General features: G+C 53.5%; 1 protein-coding gene across 1 annotated transcript in view; it reads left to right on the top strand.

Annotated features, from left to right (window-relative positions):
- The window catches only part of ARHGEF10L (Rho guanine nucleotide exchange factor 10 like), a 173,928-nt gene extending 166,613 nt beyond the window's left edge, over positions 1 to 7,315 (top strand). Inside the window, exon 29 of the mRNA XM_082465114.1 lies at positions 7,196 to 7,315. Coding sequence (XP_082321240.1) covers positions 7,196 to 7,200 — 5 coding nt within the window. The 3' untranslated portion in view covers positions 7,201 to 7,315. The remainder of the gene's footprint in view (positions 1 to 7,195) is intronic.
- Positions 7,316 to 17,860: the final 10,545 nt, after the last annotated feature.

Genomic DNA, 17,860 nt, shown 5'->3' with positions numbered 1-17,860 from the left:
CTGTTTAAGGGGTCCATAAAATAGGCAGTTTAAGTTTACAGAAGACATAGCTGTGTTTGAGCAAGTGATACCCCAGAGCGGGCTTCATTCATTGCTGTGCCCCAGTCTCTGGTTGGGGCTCCGGAGCAGATACAGTCCTTGCCCTCCTGGAGCTAAGCCCCTAGCCTCGAGGCCAACACAGGTGTGAAAAGAGAAGGTCCTTGGAGACCCACCGTGTAGGGGAGAGAACGCTGGTTTGGGGGGTCTCACAGATGTCAGGTCTCCCACTTGCTGGTCTCAGTTTCACCTGTTGTGAGATGGTGATAACAGTTCCTTATCCTGGGCTGCTGCCAGGAGTGAAGGAGCCGTGTGTGGAAAGTACTCAGCACAGGGCCTGCCCACTCAGTGGTAGCTCTTTTTTTTTTTTTTTTTCTTAATTTTATTTATTTATTTATTTATGGCTGTGTTGGGTCTTCGTTTCTGTGCGGGGACTTTCTCCAGCTGCGGCAAGCGGGGACCACTCTTCATCGCGGTGCGCGGGCCCCTCACTATCGTGGCCTCTCTTGCTGTGGAGCACAGGCTCCAGACGCGCAGGCTCAGCAATTGTGGCTCACGGGCCCAGCCGCACCGCGGCACGTGGGATCCTCCCAGACCAGGGCCCGAACCCACGTCCCCTGCATTGGCAGGCAGACTCCCAACCACTGCGCCACCAGGGAAGCCCGGTAGCTCTTTTTAATTGAATGATATTAACAATGGGCCTGATAGGTAGTGAGCATGTGGGTATATGTGGGCAGGGAGGTGGGGTTGGGGAGCATTCTCTTCCAGGGCCCCATCTGGAGGGAAGGGAGATCCTGAGAGCTCAGCTGCAGGGGAACAGGGCACCACTGTGAAGCTGGGCTCTGTTGGCAAACCCAGGGCTGGGGGCTCCTGGTTCCAAGGGTTGGGGGCAGGGTCTGTGGCCCAGGGTGATTAGGGATCCCTCAGCTCCATTCCAGAAGGCCTCCAGAGTTCTTTGAGCCTGAACCTAACTCTGACTGACAGACACAATTTTATCCCCCTGTTATTTCTGTTAAATTAGGTGACCGGGCCTTTTTCTTTGGCAAATCCAGGGACATACATTTGCATGCTATTTTGCGTAAATCAGGGATCATTTGCATCAATTTGCATGTTTCTCTGGTTATGAGGTTCAAGAGGCCCAAACTCAATGTGTGTGAAATGAAATAAGTATGTTGAGTCCAACCCCTCTGAGCTGGCCTGAACCCCACAGGCAGGGATGGAGGAGCTCAGAGGGGCCGGTGCTCTTCTGGGGATGGTTAGACCAGGGAAGGACACTGGGGCCAGCTCCTCCAGGGATGCTGAGGACTGGGGGGAAGGAGAGCTTAGGGCGCCTGGGGATGAAGAAGCTGAATCGGCTGAGACGAAACCACAGGGCAGGGTGTCCTTGGAACACAGCACAGACCTTGGAACAGGTTGAGACATTGGGGAGCGGTGGTAACCCGTCTAATAGGGCCTCATTATTGAGCACCTACTGTGTGCCAGGCACTGTACTAGCTTCTCTACATGTGGGTCCATTTTCTCCTTAGAGCTATATGAGGTGGGTAACCATCAACCCCATTTTAGAGATGAGGCAACTGAGGTGCAGAGAGCCAAAGGGACCCATTCAAGGCTTCAAGTCTGGTCTTTGGAGGCCCTGGACTCAAACACAGGCCAATTTGGTTCCAGAACCTTTCTGCTCTGATGAGGGAGAGTGAGAAACCCCACCTCTGACAGCTCAAAGAGTCCCCCTCGGAGCCCCTGGGCATCTCTTTCCCAGGGAAAGGCCTTCTCCTCTTCTTTTCCCATGTTTCACTGGACTGCCTCATGGGGAAAGACCTGTAGGAGCACCTGTGCCTCCAGAATGGCTTGGCTCCCATGACAACAAATAGACAACAGCCCAGTCACAGGACCCTCCCCCCGACAAGGGAGGGGGTCGTGGGGAGGTCCAACTTCAGGTCCAGCCCCTGGCACAAGGCCTGGCACTGAGCAGGGCCTCCATGAGTGCTTCTGGAGTTAATTCGCAGCTGAGTGGACATTAGGGGGCATACCTGCTGCCATTGTTTGCTCAATCCTCCCAGGATGGGTTAAAAATGCTGAAGATTCTTTGTCACTGTCCCCATTGAGAAGTTTCTTACCTTCCTCTTGAATCTGAGTCTGTCTTTCTGCTTGACAATGGAATATGATGGACGTGACACTATGCCATTTCTGGGCCTGGTAGCTTCTTCTTTCCTTATGATGGACGTGACACTATGCCATTTCTGGGCCTGGTAGCTTCTTCTTTCCTGCTTTTGGGAAGCCCTGAGCTGCCGTGTGGGAAGTCCAGCTATCCTGCTGGAGAGGCAACTGGGGCAGACCCAGAGAGACAGAGAAGACCTGAGAGAGAGTCCTGGCCATGGGTGCCACGCACTCAGGTGAGCTGTCTTGGACACTGTTGCCTGGTCAAGTCCCCAGATGACTACAGATCCAGATGATGTCACATCGAGCAAAAGAACCACCAGACTGAACCCAATCAACCCACAGAATCATGACATCATCATAAAGGGTGTTGTTCTAAGATGCTAGACTTTGGGATGGTTCATTTTCTGTAACCACATGCTTCCTCCTCTTCTGGTAGTAAAAGCATCCTTTTGGGATGCCCCTTCACCTGCTTTCCTGGTGGGGGTGCCAATCCTATTAACACCTTGTTCCTTCAGTCCCAGGAATGGGTTGGGACCCAGGCCTAGTCAATATAATATTAAACCACCTGGCAATAGTGATTGGCTCAGAGATGGGCATGTGACTCTAGATGAACCAATCAGGCCCCTTCCCTGGGCTTTATATATTGATGCTGTGTGAGAGAAGGTGTTTCTTCTGAGGTTGCTAAACCGGGACCGACCTGAATCCAGAAGCTGTCTGTGGTCATGTTCCCCCCCCCCATCCGCATGCCAGCTCGTTGTGGAACAATTCCAGCTGCGGTGGGAGAGGACAGAAAAGATGGTGTGTTGACATCGTTGGACCAGCTCTTCCTCTGGACTTCCCAGTTTCATGAGCCGATAAATGTTCTTTTATCTCTAAGCTGGTTTGAGGTGATTTCTGTCACTTGAACAGATGGGACACACATCATACTGACTCCACTTCTTGGCCTTATCAAACTTAGAAATAGCCTGTGCTGTGTTGTTCTGTCTCAGAGGCTCGGTCCTCATGGGAAAGGAAAGACATACCTGCTCTGTCCAGGCCCCGGCGTTGGGCCCTCTACCCTATTCTATTACTGAACTCCCACCACTGCCTTCAGGGGAGGTGGATCCTGACCATTTTGCAGGGTGGGAGCGGGTCACAGGCCAAGGGGCAGACCCCCACCCAACCTCTCTCTTCATGTGGCAGCTCTGCTCTGGGGCAGAGCAAGGCAGAGACCAGGCAGGGGAAGAGTGGGGGAGGCAAGGGAATCCCATTAATTTTTCCAGCCTTAAATCAATTTAATGGGAGCCTCCAATGACTCTGATTTGATTTTTCATTTTCACCATTACAATTATCAGCTGGTATTACCGGCAGCTCAAGCTTGAAATGGGACAGCACAGCAGAGGCTGTCAAAAAGGGAATAGTACCAGATTACACCAATTATCTAATATTTTGCTAATTAGACAGCCAATGCATCTCTTTCATTTACAGCGAGGGGAAAAAAAGGCTTCGCGCTATCATTGTTATTCTTCTTTGCTGATCAGTGGTTATCACATACCCCAGCTTGGGGATTTTACATCCCAAGGAGATCTTCCGTTTCCAGAATCTTTCATCCCCATGAAACTGCCTCACGTGGAATCAGGGAAGTCCTGAAGTCTACCTTTAGTCCTTTGTGCTGCTCTCTGGGGAGACGGAGCGCAGGTGGTTCAGGCGTGCTCAGCCTCTGTGGGGTGACACTGTGTCGGGGTGCAGGATGCATGGTGAGAAGTTTCAGGCACCTCCAAACCCAGGAGCAGGTGCCTTAGAGGAGGACCCTTGGAAGGAATTGGGCTGGAACGTTGTTTAGAGTCAGAAACCTTCCTTCCTCTCTACAGATGGTGAAGGGGCTCAGAGGGAGGGTGTGACCCAGCTACGGGGCCACAGAGAGTTGTGGCAGAGCTGTGCCTGGACCCGGGGGGGGTCTCCTGATCCCCAATATGACAGATTTTCCACCCACCGCATATGGCCAGTGTGAACTCAAGGTTGTTGAAGTCTCCCATGCAATTGACGATTGGTAAGAAGGAAAACATGGTCAACGAATGTGTTCAGGTGTAGCCATCCGTCTGCAGGCTCACATGTCTGCACAGCTGCCCCTTCTTAGCACATGGTATGGAGAGAAGAACTTAGCTTTGGGGTCAGAAATACTGGGTTCAGATCCTGCATCTACCCAGCTATGTGACCTTGATCAAATTCTTCAACCCTTTGAATCCCAAAGGGAACAGAAAGCCCAGAATGAGAGAAGTCTCATGAAAATCAGGAGTCAATCGTTTATCCCATAGAACCATTTTCCAAATGGATACACAAAGTCAGTGAAGGGGCTTCATTATTTTATTTCAGTAATAATAGTAACTGTTACTGTTTACTGAGGACCCACTATGTCCAGGCTTGTGTCAAATGCTTTATGTGTATCTCATTTAACCAGTGCCAGGAAGTGGGATTGTCATGCCCATTTTACAGCAGAGAAGAGTGAGGCTCTCAGAGGTCAGGTGACTTGACTTCTGTGGCACATGGCAAAGCCGGGATTGAAAGCCAGCTTGTTTCCAGAGACCTTTAGGTCCCCTGGGTCCTTCAGTCTAAGGAGAATGAAATGCATGGTGGAGGTTGGGGGTGGCGGAGACCACAGAGGAGGGACAGCATGCCTTGGAGTCGCCGGCCACAAGCCCTTTCACCTCTCCCTAGATCCTGATTCGTAGAGCTCAGGGCAGCTGCTCTCAGAAAAGTGGTCAGCTCTGCTGACCAGTGTGGTCATTAGAGCCAGTGGTCATCTAATTAAGACGTTTCCCAGGGCCCTGTGCCAGCTGCTTAATGATACGGGAGCGGCTGGCCTCATGTTCAGAATGTCCTGGGGTGAGCCGGGGAGTGGTGTCAGTGCGTGACCCGACCGCGGTGGGGTTCCTGCTCCGTCATGGTCTGGGGCTGTGAGTGACCACCCCTGGTCATTGCTGCCACCCCCTGGCCACACTCCAGGACTTCTTGGGAAGGAGGGTGTGCCGTGGCCTGCAGTGCCTGAGTTCCTTGGAGTTAATTTTGTAAGTGACAGGGATAAGGCTTTCTTTTGTGCCCGATAATGGCTCAGCCCTGCGGCAGCATGCCCCCAATTTGGCTAATGAACTTTTCTGTTGGTAAATGAGATTTTTAAGATGGGAAAGGAGGATAGGCAAGGGAGGCTGCGGCAGCATTCCAGGTGAGTGAGGGTCCGGCTCCGAGGGAGGAGGTTTGGTGGTTGATGGGAGAGCTGTTCCTTAGGAGGCGCGACGGATGGATGGATGGGGGTGAGAAAAAGTCAGGAATGGCATCCTTTTTTCTGGTTTGGGCAACTGGCCAGAGAATGGTCAGCCCTGCCAATTCATTCATTCATTTATTCACTCATTCATTCAACACACACACACGCACACACACAAGCACACATTGATCACCAATTTTTAAAAAAATTTTTATTTATTTATTTAGGCTGCGTTGGGTCTTCGTTGCTGTGCGCAGGCTTCCTCTAGTTGGGGTGAGCAGGGGCTACTCTTCATTGCGGTGCGTGGGCTTCTCATTCTCTTGTTGCCAAGCACGGGCTCTAGGCGTGTGGGCTCAGTAGTTGTAGCGCACGGGCTTAGCTGCTCCACAGCATATGGGATCTTCCCGGACCAGGGATTGAACCTGTGTCCCCTGCACTGGCAGGCGGATTCTTAACCACTGCACCACCAGGGAAGTCCCTCACGTATTTCCCAAGTCCTGGGTGCCAGGTACTGGGACTAACACCATGAACAGAACAGACCAAATCCCTGTCTCACAGAGCCGACATTCTAGTAAGATTTAGTCTTAAACTCGTGAGCCATGTAGAATCATAAAATCTGGAGCCTTGGGTTTACTGGATCTTAAAATCAGAGACTCTTCACTCTAATTCTATTAACTTCCATTAAGTGAGTGCTGACTCATGCAATGTCTCATTCAATCCTTGCAATGACCCTGAGGTGGGTTCTAGGGTTCACCCCATTTTACAGATGGTACCACTGAGGCTTAGGGAGTTTCATAACATGGCCCCTAAATGGCTGAAGCCAGGATTGATCAGGCCTACCCGACACCTCTCCCCTCCTCTGCTGCCTCCCTCATCTTACAAATTGGGTACCTTCCCACAGGGGTGTTTGAACATCCCAGAGCATCCTCTGGGCCCTTCAGATGCCCTCTGTGGCATGTCTTGAATGAGGCAGCCCCCTTTGGCTCCATGCTCATTCTTGTCCTGACCCCAGGCCCTCAGGCCCCTCCTCCTCTGCCCAGCCCCTCCCTACCCACCCCAGCTTCTTCTGTCTCCAGCTGACTGGCTCCTTCTCTTCCGGTCTCAGCCAGATTCTTGGAGCAGTCATCTCTGTAGCCCCCACCCTTTGCCTTCAATCTGCCGGGTCTGCTTATGTTGACTGCAGAGCTATCTTGGGTCATAACAAGGAAGGTGTGATAATGACGAAAACAACAGTAATCGCTGGCCCTATTGTGGGCTTGCTCTGTGCCACACCCTGCCTCATTTAATCTTCCCAGTGTTGTTAATCCCGACAGGTAGATGCTGTCACTACTTCCATTCTGCAGACCAGGAAACGAGGCCCAAGGGCAGGCAACTAGTAAGTGGCAAAGCTGGGATTTGAACCCAGGACTGTGGCTCCAAAGCCTACGTGCTTAATCAGGATTGTGTGGAGTTGGGAAGCTGGGTGAGAAATCCCGCTGGGCGAGGCTGCAGAAGATGAGTCTGATCTGCAAGCAGCTGCCCGGTTTGCAGCGCAGGGAGGTGGGGGGAGAAGTCTGGAGTGGCCTGCTGATGGGGCAGCCAGCCTTGTGGTCCGCAGCAGACTGTGCCCTCGCCTCCCTCCTCATACGGGTATTACTGGCGTGTCATCCCGCTGTGATCCCCCAATCTCAAGTAGGCTTCCCTCCCAATCTTATTTTTATTGCACTGATCAGTACCTAAAATTGTCAGGACTTAGTGGTTTACTTGTTTTTTCTTTCCCTCTAGAATGAAAGCTCCAGGAGGGCAGGGCCTCACGTTGTTCCCTTGGCTGAAACCCTGACACCTATGATCCCGTGCTGGGTCCCTTATTCATCTGCAGAGAGGACGATGAATTTTCTTTGGAAGAGACAAAATATCCAAGCCCCTTGACTGTGGTATGGTCTAAATGTGGGCCTGCACTCATCTAGTCATTTCAGGTCCAATGATTAAACAGAAGCAACCACTAGTCGGGCCCACATCACCTCTTCTTTCTATCCCAGAAAGGATGCTGTCAAAAGCTCACTCCTCCCCACTCCACACAAGCCCAGCCCCCAGCTGTGATGTCAGTGTGGCTGCCCCTGGGATTCCGGCCTGATTTGCCTTGAAATTTTACAACCTTGTTTGTGCAGCCCAAGGCCCGTGCATTAAAGACCACATACTCCACTGAACACTTATGGCTGCAAATGGCTCCCAGCATGGGCAGGGGAGGGAGCTGTGTGCAGATGGGGTGGGGTGGGTCCAGGGGAGACCCGCCGGCTCTCAGCCTTGGCTTCTCCCTCTCAGAATTCTTCCCTTGGCTGACTCGCTACATCTTTTTCTTGGGCATCACTCAGTTCAACCATTCCCCCACAGCGACCATGCAGCTTGTGTCTGGGCGCTGTGTTAAGAGTGGGGTAGGCACTTCCCTGGAGGTCCAGTGGTTAGGACTCGGTGCTTCCACTGCAGGGGGCATGGGTTCAGTCCCTGGTTGGGGAACTAAGATCCCGCATGCCAAAAAAAAAAAAAAAAAGAGTGGGGTTAGAGGTGGGCAGGACATCTGCCACTGCCATAGGTGGCTTCAAGAGATGAGGATTTGGGTGTAAGAAAGTGAGGAAGGCAGTCCAGGGTGGGGGATGGCTGGGGGACTGCCAAGCCAGAGTGTGATTTCAGGCAAAGCCCCGCAGGGAGCAGCCTCAGCCTGATCCCTCGGGGGACTCTGGAGTATAAGTTACACCTCACAGGTGGTCTCAGCTGGTGACCTGTCAGTCTCTGGCCAAGGGCCAGCCTTGGGCTTGCACAGGCCCAGGCAGCTCAGCTCTCTGTAGACGTGGGCAAAGCAGCCCAGCCTCTGGAGGAGATCTGTGGGTGCAGACTTCACAGGGGGAGGCCAGAGTCAGCGGGGAGGCTCACAGAAGCTGCGAAGGGGCTCCGTGGGGGTCTGGGAAGCGCCCAACCGTCTTCGTGACAAGTGCCAGTGAGTTCATGAGCAGGTGGCAAAAGACAGTCTGGTAAACAGACAACACGGAGTGACGCTCGTGACACTCGTGACCGCTAATACAAACCACTCACATCTGTGAGCGCTCAGAATGTGCCTGGTGCCACCCTGTGTGCGGTGCTTGTCCCCTGACCCCTCACCATTCTCCTTGGCAGACACTGTTATTATTATCCTCCTGTTACAGGTGAGGACATGGAGGCACAGAGAGGTTATGTCACTTGCCCAAAGGCACAAAGCTAGCCAGTTCAGAGCCAAGGCTTGGACCCCAGAGCCTACACTTAAAATAGTTCAGGGTTTCAGGGGAGCTCATATGAGGAGCTCTTAACCCAGCCTGGGTAGAAGGTCAGGGAAGTCTTCCTGGAGGAGGGGGTTCCTGGTGGCAACTTCCTGAACCCTGTTTTTCCTGTTGGTTGATCATTCAACAATTATTCACTGAGCTCATGGGGGTCCTGCTCTAGGCCTGGAGGACCACAGAGAAGGGGGCTGGGAGAAATGATCCCGAGGAAATGGACATTCCTGACTCTGGGTTCTGGGAAGACAAGGGGCAAAGGGGCAGCAAGGGTGTCCCTGGAGCCTCACCCTGAGGAGGGGGAGGGATTCACAGGTCTGGTGTATTGGGGGGGGGCCAAGACTTGGGCTGCTTTTCCACAGGAAAAAGCCCCACATTATTGAGCCCTTACAAAGTGCCAGGAGCCACCCTCAAAACAGTCCTGGGGCTGTGGCTTTATCATCTGCAGTTTCAGAGGAGGAGACAGGTTCAGAGGGGCTGCCCCGGGGCGGGACAGCTGGCGGGGAGCTGAGCAGCTGCTGGGTGTGGAGATGGGAGGAGCAGAGGGGACCGCCGTGGATCGATGGCTGTTGGGGACAGAGGAAAGAACAGAAAGTTAGACGGCTTTCAGAGGCGCTGGGAGTCTGCAGAGATGTTTCCCCCGTTGTCCCAAGGTGCTTGTAAATTGTCGCTTCTGCCTGCATCAGACTTGGAGGAGAGCGTCTGGCCTCGCGCCTCTGTGTTTCCACATCCTGAGAACCTCAGCTGCTCAGAAGCTCCAGATCCCTCCACCTTGTCAGGCACTCAGGCCCTGCAGGAAGGTGCCTGCCGCCTTCTCTTAGCTGTGGAAGGTCAGAGTCGGGAGGGACCGGGGATGGGGACACACCTGGGTTCTAACATCTCCGCTGCCTCCAGCCAGCCAGTGACCAGGGCCTGCTGTGGTCCTCTCTGAGCCTCCGTGTCCTCGTCTGTACAACAGGTAGCCTAAGCCTCTCAACCCTGCCCAGGCCTTGCAGGGGGGCAGGATTTCCCATCGCAGACCTGGGAGACACATGTGGGAACCAAACGCTGGCTGATTTAGTGCGGGCAGCCCTGGGCAGGGCCTGTGAGGGAGAGGGAAGGAGGAGGGGCCCTGCTTGCCCATGTCTTTTGGTTCTGACAAGGGACCCGAGAGGGAGGTTCCTGGTGCTGGGAAAGAGGCCGGGCTGCAAGTCTAACGGGCTCCCCAGCCCAGCTGCGGGCGAGCTGCTCAGCCTGCCTGAGCCTCGGTTTCTCCAGAGTTCAGGCTCAGTCACCACAGCTGTCACGATGTTTGTTTCTTGGTGTCCAAGGGGAGGGAACCTCCCTGATCTCCTATTTCTTTCTTTTTTTTTAAAAAAATTAATTAATTAATTAATTAATTTTTGGCTGCATTGGGTCTTCGTTGCTGCGTGCGGGCTTTCTCTAGTTGCAGCGAGCGGGGGCTACTCTTTGTTGCGGTACGTGGTCTTCTCATTGTGGTGGCTTCTCTTGTCGCAGAGCACAGGCTATAGGCGCGCAGGCTTCAGTAGTTGTGGCACGTGGGCTCAGTAGTTGTGGCGCACGGGCTTAGTTGCTCCGCTGCATGTGGGATCTTCCCGGACCAGGGCTGGAACCCGTGTCCCCTGCATTGGCAGGCAGATTCTTAACCACTGCGCCACCAGGGAAGCCCTGATCTCCTAGTTCTGATCTGATTCTGGAACTTTCCAGGTCCTCTTAGGCCTTCTCAGGCCCTCAGCCACTCTCCCCTTGGCACATTCACAGTCTGCATAGGAGTAGGGGACATTTTACTGGTTCTGAATGAGCTGCCTTGCGGGGAGGCAATGAGGTCCCAGGGACAAGATCCTCACTGCCCTGTCCAGCTTCCAGGAGCCAGAGACCCAGCGTCCCCGACCAAGAGGCCTCGGCTCCTCAATCTCTCGTCTCCCATCTGCCTGAGCCCCTTCCCCGCTAATTCTCTGGGCCCTTCACTCTTCCCTAGCTCGACCATTTTTCCTCAAGCAGCAGCAACCATCTAGTATTTTATATATATATATATATATATATATATATATATAAAATATGTAATAATAGCAACAACAATATTAATGAATGTTAACCTTTGCCTCTAAACCCGCAGTCCAGTCTGCTCTGGGGCTGCCTTCATCTCTTTCCCCATCGGGGTGTGTCACGAGCTCATTGAAGCCTCTCATCACCACGAACGCCACCTCTGAGACCTGTGCGGGGAGCATGGCCCTGGAGTTCGATGGATCCGGGTTCAAATGCTGCTTCAGCTGCTGCCCCTGGGGCCCTGGGGCCTTTGCCCTCCCCATCACCATGGCAGCCCTCAGTTTCCTCATCCGCCCAAAGTGGAGAATGGCGATGGCCTCCTGGTAGCTGTGATGCTTAGACACAGCAGGTCCTAGGATCCACTTATGCACTGAAGAAGGATTTGGGGCACATGGCGTACCTCTCCACCCTCTCCAGAGCACAGAGGTGAGTCCTGAGCCCTGGCTGCAGGGAACTTGCCACCAGGCACAAGTAGGCAAAATGCAACACGAAATCAACAATTCAGTGATAATTCAGGTTGTTGCAATAGATGCACAAGGCCAAAAAACTCTGTCCTTCCCTCCACCCACCACCCCTCCCCCTCCCCCCTCCCCCCCTCCCCCCCCACCAAGGAGCTCACTCTCAAGCCTGGGAGATAGGTAATAATAACCATTTCTGTAATAACAATACTGTTAATAAATAATAAGGATCATTTGTTGAATTGGGCTGAGAATTGTAAAGTGCTTTACATGGATTTTATTTTAATTCTCACAAAAACCTGAGAAGGCATCCTCAGAGAGGTGTAGCTACTTGCTCTCAGGGTCACACAGGAGAGCTGTGATTTAAACCCAGATGACTCTGTTCTATGCCTCTGTGCACAGGTCTCTGTGCACAAGGCTGCAGTCTCCTGAGTGTCCTCTATGCGCCAAACCAGGCACTGTCTCTGCAGTAAGTGATACCCATCTTCAGTATGTACTGCAATTTGGGTTGCCAGGGATGGAAAACCTAACTCAAAGGAGCTTAAATAATAAAGGGAATTCACTGGTTCACATAACGAGAAAAGAGGTAGGACTACTTCAGGCAAGGATTGATCCAGCCTCTAGACACTGTTTGGTATGGATAGGACCACCAACGCATTTTCCCTTTCTTCATTTCTTGGCTCTGCTTCCTCATTGTTGCATCATTTTCAGCAAGCCTATCCCTCCTGCCTCTAGGATGGTCACCAGCTGATTCCTCCTTCGCATCTGTGATAAACAAGAGTCCGAGTCACTCAACAGCTAAATCCAAGTCCCAGAATTTGGCCTGTGGTTAGCCAGATTTGGGTCATGTGCCCATTCCTGTACGAATCACTGTGGCCAGTCAAACCCTCCTGTGGCCAAACCACATCGCCAGAAAATTTAGGGCAATGAGAGGGAGAGGGAAAAGGATGCCAAACTATAAATAAACATCCACTGCTTTCTTCCTACAAAAAAGGTGTTCTACCCATTTTATGGATGAGGAAACTGAGGATCAGAGCAGCCATGCACCAGGATGGTGCTCTCTGATGGGGGAGGGAGCTTTCCCAGGAGAGGAGAGCCAGCTAGCCATTGTGGGCATCTTACATAAAAAATCCTGTGCACACACCTATGCTTAACAAGGGTTTTGTTATCCTAACATTCCCACTTTCCCAAAACCCACTGTTGCACCTCACTCTAGTAACTGAAGAATGCAAATGGAAACAGCCAGAGTCTCATTTTTGGCTCAACAAATTGGCAAAAGTGGACAAAATAATGATCCTTGATGCTGGGGCGTGTGGAGTGAGGCAGGCTGTTTATCTCTGGCTGATGGCGTAGAAATTGGTCCGAGCTTTCTGGAAGAGAGTGCTTCTATATTGTGTTAAGAGCCCTAGCAGTTAGTAGCCTTTGACTCCCAGCAATTTTACTTCTAGGAATCCATCCTTAAATGATGGGGACCACCCAATAAAGAAATATGAAGTTGTCCAGTGCTGTGTTACTTGTAGCAGGGGAACCCTGGTAACACTGTGTTCTCAGTTGCTCATCTACCAATGGCAGTGTGCAAAAAATGCAGCCCTCTTTATTGCTCTAAGCCTGAGCTTAATTTCTATTTCAACTTTCCATTCTGACCAGGAGCAGAAACCTAATCTCTGTGGCTCAGGCTGCCCATGCCCGCTGCCTCTTTCCCTCCTTGGGTGCTCTTGGTCTTGTGTGGTTGTTAGTTCTTGATTCATTTAATCACTGCCTGTCCCCTGCATTCCTCTCCCACCTTGTGGCCTTCTGTGTGGGGGGGAACATTCTCCCTCTGGGAGGTAGGGGACCTTGCAGCCAGCGAGCTCAGGCCCTCTGCCTGGACCCCGCAGGCAGACATGTCTTCTGCTCTCATTCTGTGTTGATGCAGGGATTGGGGAGTGGCAGATGGGTCCTCTTTGCCTTAGATTTCCGTACCTTTATAGAGTTTCTGCTAGAATCTAGTGTTTTCCTGCCCTCTCGGATACTCTTGTGCTCAGCTCAGGGATTCTTCCTTAGCTGGTCTGGGGTGAGAATCCTTGCTTTTATACCTTCTTGCCTTCTTCCTTCTTTTGCCTTATGTCAGAAGCCAAGACAGTGCAGTTGTCTGGACTGGGTGTGAGGTGGGGTGGAGATGCTGGTGCATGAAGGAGGATTCTGGGGGGAACTTTGGTTAGAGCCGCAAATAGGAACAGCTAATATTTATTGAGCACTTACTATGTGCCAGACCCTATTCTAACCGATTTACAGGTATTAGCTCATTAATCTGTGTTAAAACTGACTTTGATTGTTGAAGAAACTGGGGTTCAGACTAGGGATGTTTTTTTACCCAAGGTCACATAGCTGGAAATGGTTAGGACAGGGCTTTGAACGAGGCAGTCCAATTCCAAAATTCCTGCTCCCAGCCATTCCTCCCATGGCCAGCAGGGGCTAGGAGGGGTGTTGGTGGTGAGCGAGGGGCCGAAGTGGTTTGAGCCCTCAGGGCTGGTTAAGGAGGGGGAAGGAGTTCAGCATCAGCCCCCCTTCCCTGTTCCCTGCTGCCCTTCACCTGGGGAGGGCCGAGCTCCCCTTTGGCAGATGCATGGGCCAGCGTCCTGCTGTGGTTGACTAAGTCTTGGGCCCCCGGCCTTGACCTCAGCTCTGCCTGGGGAGTCGGCCTAGCTCCCCATTGGCAGGTGCATGGGCCAGTGCCCTGCTCTGGTGACTAAGTCTTGGGCCCCCTGGCCTTGACCTCAGCTCTGCCTGGGGTGTCGATGTATGACCACCTCTTGAGGCATCCAGTAGTGGATGAATTTTGCACAAGAGCCTCGGAGCTAGATTCTTCTATGATGGGCCTGGGAAACCCAGCCTCCTCCCACCCCACATCCAGCCCCACTCCTGTCTGAGCCGGTGGGGGAGTCCTAAGCAGCTACTGTGTACTCTTTCTTTCTATGCTGTCTCAGTGGATCTCACATCAGCCATGTGTTACAATTCACCTTTTACAATTGAGGAAACTGAGGCTCAGAGAGGTGAAGTCACTTACCCCAGGTCACACAGCCAGTAAGGGGGCAACTTGGGGTTGAACCCCATCTGGTCTATGCTCATCCCACTCCATCAGGGATGTGAACAGGCGATGTGATCCCTGCCCTAGCATTCTAGCCCTGACCAGGCCCTCCAGGGGCCAGGGTTTGGGTTATGGGATTGGAGGTGGGGAGGAGGCAAAGGCTCTGTGAGCACCAAGCTGAGGAGCCTGTGTGCTGTCGTCTGACGTATCTGGACAGTCCAGCTGTCGTCTGAACTTCCTGCGGGATTCTCTTAAAGGAACCACGTGAGAGAGGAGGGACATTGACATGGATAAATCTGCTTTGCTTTTCAGGTGACGGGCTCTGGGATCACATAGACTTGGGCTGAAATCCCAGCTCTGCCTGCTACCGGCTATGTGGTTTGGGACAAATCCTTTGTTGTCTCTGAGTCTTGGGCTTCATCTCTAGAAAATGGGTATAATGGTGCCTCCCCTGACCCTATAGGGATCACAATGTACAAAGTCCACACATAACTTTTGCCAAATTCTTTGAGTCTTTTCTATGTACTGGGCACCATCCTAACCCTTCACACCCTTAACTTCATTTGATCTTCCTATGATCTGATGGGGGGGGGGATGCTCAGTGAGGTGAATCACCTGCCTGAGATCACACAGCATGGAGGTGGCAGAGCAGGACCCGGCTGGCCTGTCTGCCTCAAGTGCCCACAGCTCCCCCTGCCCTTCTCTTTCTCTGTCCCTTTCGTGCTTGGGCTGGGGCCCTGGTGCTTCTGATCCTGTGGTGCCTGCAGAGGAAGCTGACTCAGGGTTTTGCAGGAATTCTCCATCAGCTTCCACGTGCTCCTGGTGAGTGTGGGCCACGAGGGCTGAGGGCCTGGGTCCTCTTGACTCTCCCTGAGACATAACCACCACTTGCCTCAAACCTTTCTTCCCTCCCACCCTCCCCCAGGCCCGTGGAATCTTCCCTGCAGGGACAGTGATGCTTCCCTGTAGTTTGCTGTAGTCAGCTGGTGCTCCCGGCTCGGCTCCCCGCCTCCTGCAGCCTCGTGGTGGCAGCCTCGTGGCGGCTGGTGGCTGGTGGCTGGCGGGGGAGCCCTGGGGTCACCCCAGGAGACTCTTCGAAAGCCTTCTAAGCAGGCAGCGCCAGCAGGTTCATCACTGCAGAGACCCGTCTCCTGCAGCACATCTGTCTCAGCTTGGGTCCCCCACCCGGAAAGCAGACTCTGAGACAAGGCTGGCTGCAGGTGGTTTATCTGGGACCAGATCCCAAGGACCAGGGGAATAGAATAGAGATGGAGGCAAGAGTTATCAAGTTAGCCCTTGGCACGGGGGATCGGTGTTCCACCTTGCTGGAACCTTCTGAGAAGACTTAAGAAACACATCTCTGAACTGTCCACCTAGGGGGCAGAGGGAGAAACATTTACCTGTTGGCTCCTGGCCCCCGCTGGTCGAGGTGGCCCTAGGGGTGTTGGCTCCCCACACTTCTGGCTACGCGTGTGTGAGTCCTGCTGCAGCTTCGGAAGAGGGGCCAGAAGCGAGGGGTCAGCATCCTCAGTGCTGTGAAGTGGCCCCTACGTGAAGCTGCGTGAGGTCTGCAGCAGTGGCTGGAGAAGGGGCGGGTGTTGGGCGGGGGTGAGAGGACTTGCAGAGCTACTCAGGAGGGGTCCAGTACCAGCATCTCTGCCCCGCCTGGTCATTCCCTCTCCCTTCCCCGAACCCATGGGTACCAGGAGTACCCTGCTTTGCCAATGGTCTGGAGTTAACAACCACCGCTGGGCTTCCGTTATATAGGTTGTGTGGTGTCCTTCTGAACGTACACCTGTTCTGTCCCAGGTCCTGTGCTAAGCACTGTGACATATAATTTGAGCCTCACAATTCTATGGGGGAGGCACTATACCCTCCCCATTTTATAAGGGGAGGAAATGGAGGCTCAGAGAGGTGAAGGCACATGCTCCAGGTCACACAGCTCGGAAGAGTGGGGTTGGGTTTTGCAGCCAGACCTCTTTCCTGCTGCGCCCCTCCATCAGCTGGTTCGCCCTCCTGCTTTCCTTCCCCATCTCCATCCTCCCTGTCACTGGGGCCAGACCACGCGGTGGGAGGCAGGTAATAGATTTTTCAAGGGAGGGAGGCATGGGAGAGGCACTGGGTTGAAAGCGGGTGGAGAAATGGGGGGATGTGGGAAGTCTGCCCGGTGGGGCTGTATCCTCTCTCAGTCCTGACACCCCTCCCCCATCATGCAGCCCCCCAGTCCCGTCTCCCCATCTCCCCCGCCCCATCCTCCTCCCTTAGACTCCCAGAAGGGCCTTCATGACTTGTCTAGTCCAGGCTTTCAAGATTCCTTGAAAGGAGGGGAATCCTTTGTTGAAATGACGTCTTACGTGGACTCCCAGCACACCAAACAGATAAAAGCGAGTCTGGTCTGGGGGGCAGCTGGGGGTCAGGGCCAGAGCTCCACTTTCTCCACTGCCCCCTACTCCCCCGCCCCCCACTCCCACTTCAAAATGCCCCTGAGGCTATTCCAGGGAACCCTGGGGTCCCAAGGAATCCACTTTGAAAACCCCTACTCTCATCCATGTAGATGGGGACAAGGAGGCCCAGAGAGGTCCCCTGACCTGCTCAAGGTCACCCAGGGAGTCAGGGGCAGAGTCAAGGCCCAGGCTGCGTGGCATCCAGGGTGTGCGTCCGCTGTGTCCTCTACGCGGCCAAGGGCTCCACGTTGTAAAATTTCCCTTGCAAACGCCACACGTGCCCCTGGCGTTGTGTTTGCTCACACCTGCGGAGGCTAGTGCTTCCAAATCCTTATCATTAGAGCGGGGCTCATCACTCTGGGCCTTCCCCCGCCCCTCTCTCCAGGCTGAGATAAGGGACATTATCTGTCTCAGAGAGCGGAGCTCCTGGAGCAGTGGACGTAATAAATGATGTTTGCCGATCACACCATGTTCACTGAATCTCCTTGAAGAAAAGACATAGAAATAGCTCAGCGGGCCCTGAAAGCCCCAAGGCCTGACTTCCCTGCAGACGCGAGGATCAGGCCATGTGAGGTCCTGGAGACCCCTGCCTTTACTGGGCCCCCTTCTCAGTGGGAGCCCGTAGGGATGCCCTGACATGACGCAGGGGCAAGCTGGGTCACCAGCAGTCAGGAGGAGTGCCCAGTGTCCAGCTGGCCTCCCTCTGGCTGTGTGTCCCTAAGTCTCTGCTCCTCTCTGGGCCTCAGTTTCCCCATATGTACCAGGAGCTGTGGGCCTGGACCATCCCTAGTGCCTCAGTAGCTCGGGCAGCCTCTGTCCTCTAAACCCCATTCTGCCTTGGACCCCCCGATGCAGGTGAAGCTTGTGGGTTCCTGACCCCTCTTCTGCATGCCCAGGGACCAGCTGCACACTAGAGCCTTCCCTCCACCCCCGAGGCTCCCACCTGCTCCCCTCCTGGGGGACCGACTCTAAAGGAAGCCCGTCCTTTGTCAGCAGAGCCGCCTCTCCCAGCAAAGGGCTTTCATCTCAGTGAGCAGGACTTCCCTCCCCATCAGCAGAAACTTCTGGCTGGGGAAGAAGCGGGTTCCTGACTCCAGAGGGAGCCTTCAGAGAGCCCAGCCTCTTGTCCTCTA

The sequence above is a fragment of the Balaenoptera physalus genome (assembly GCF_965194825.1).
Source record: "Balaenoptera physalus genome assembly, chromosome: 1".
NCBI lineage: Eukaryota > Metazoa > Chordata > Mammalia > Artiodactyla > Balaenopteridae > Balaenoptera > Balaenoptera physalus.
This window is presented reverse-complemented; position numbering and strand designations above follow the sequence as displayed.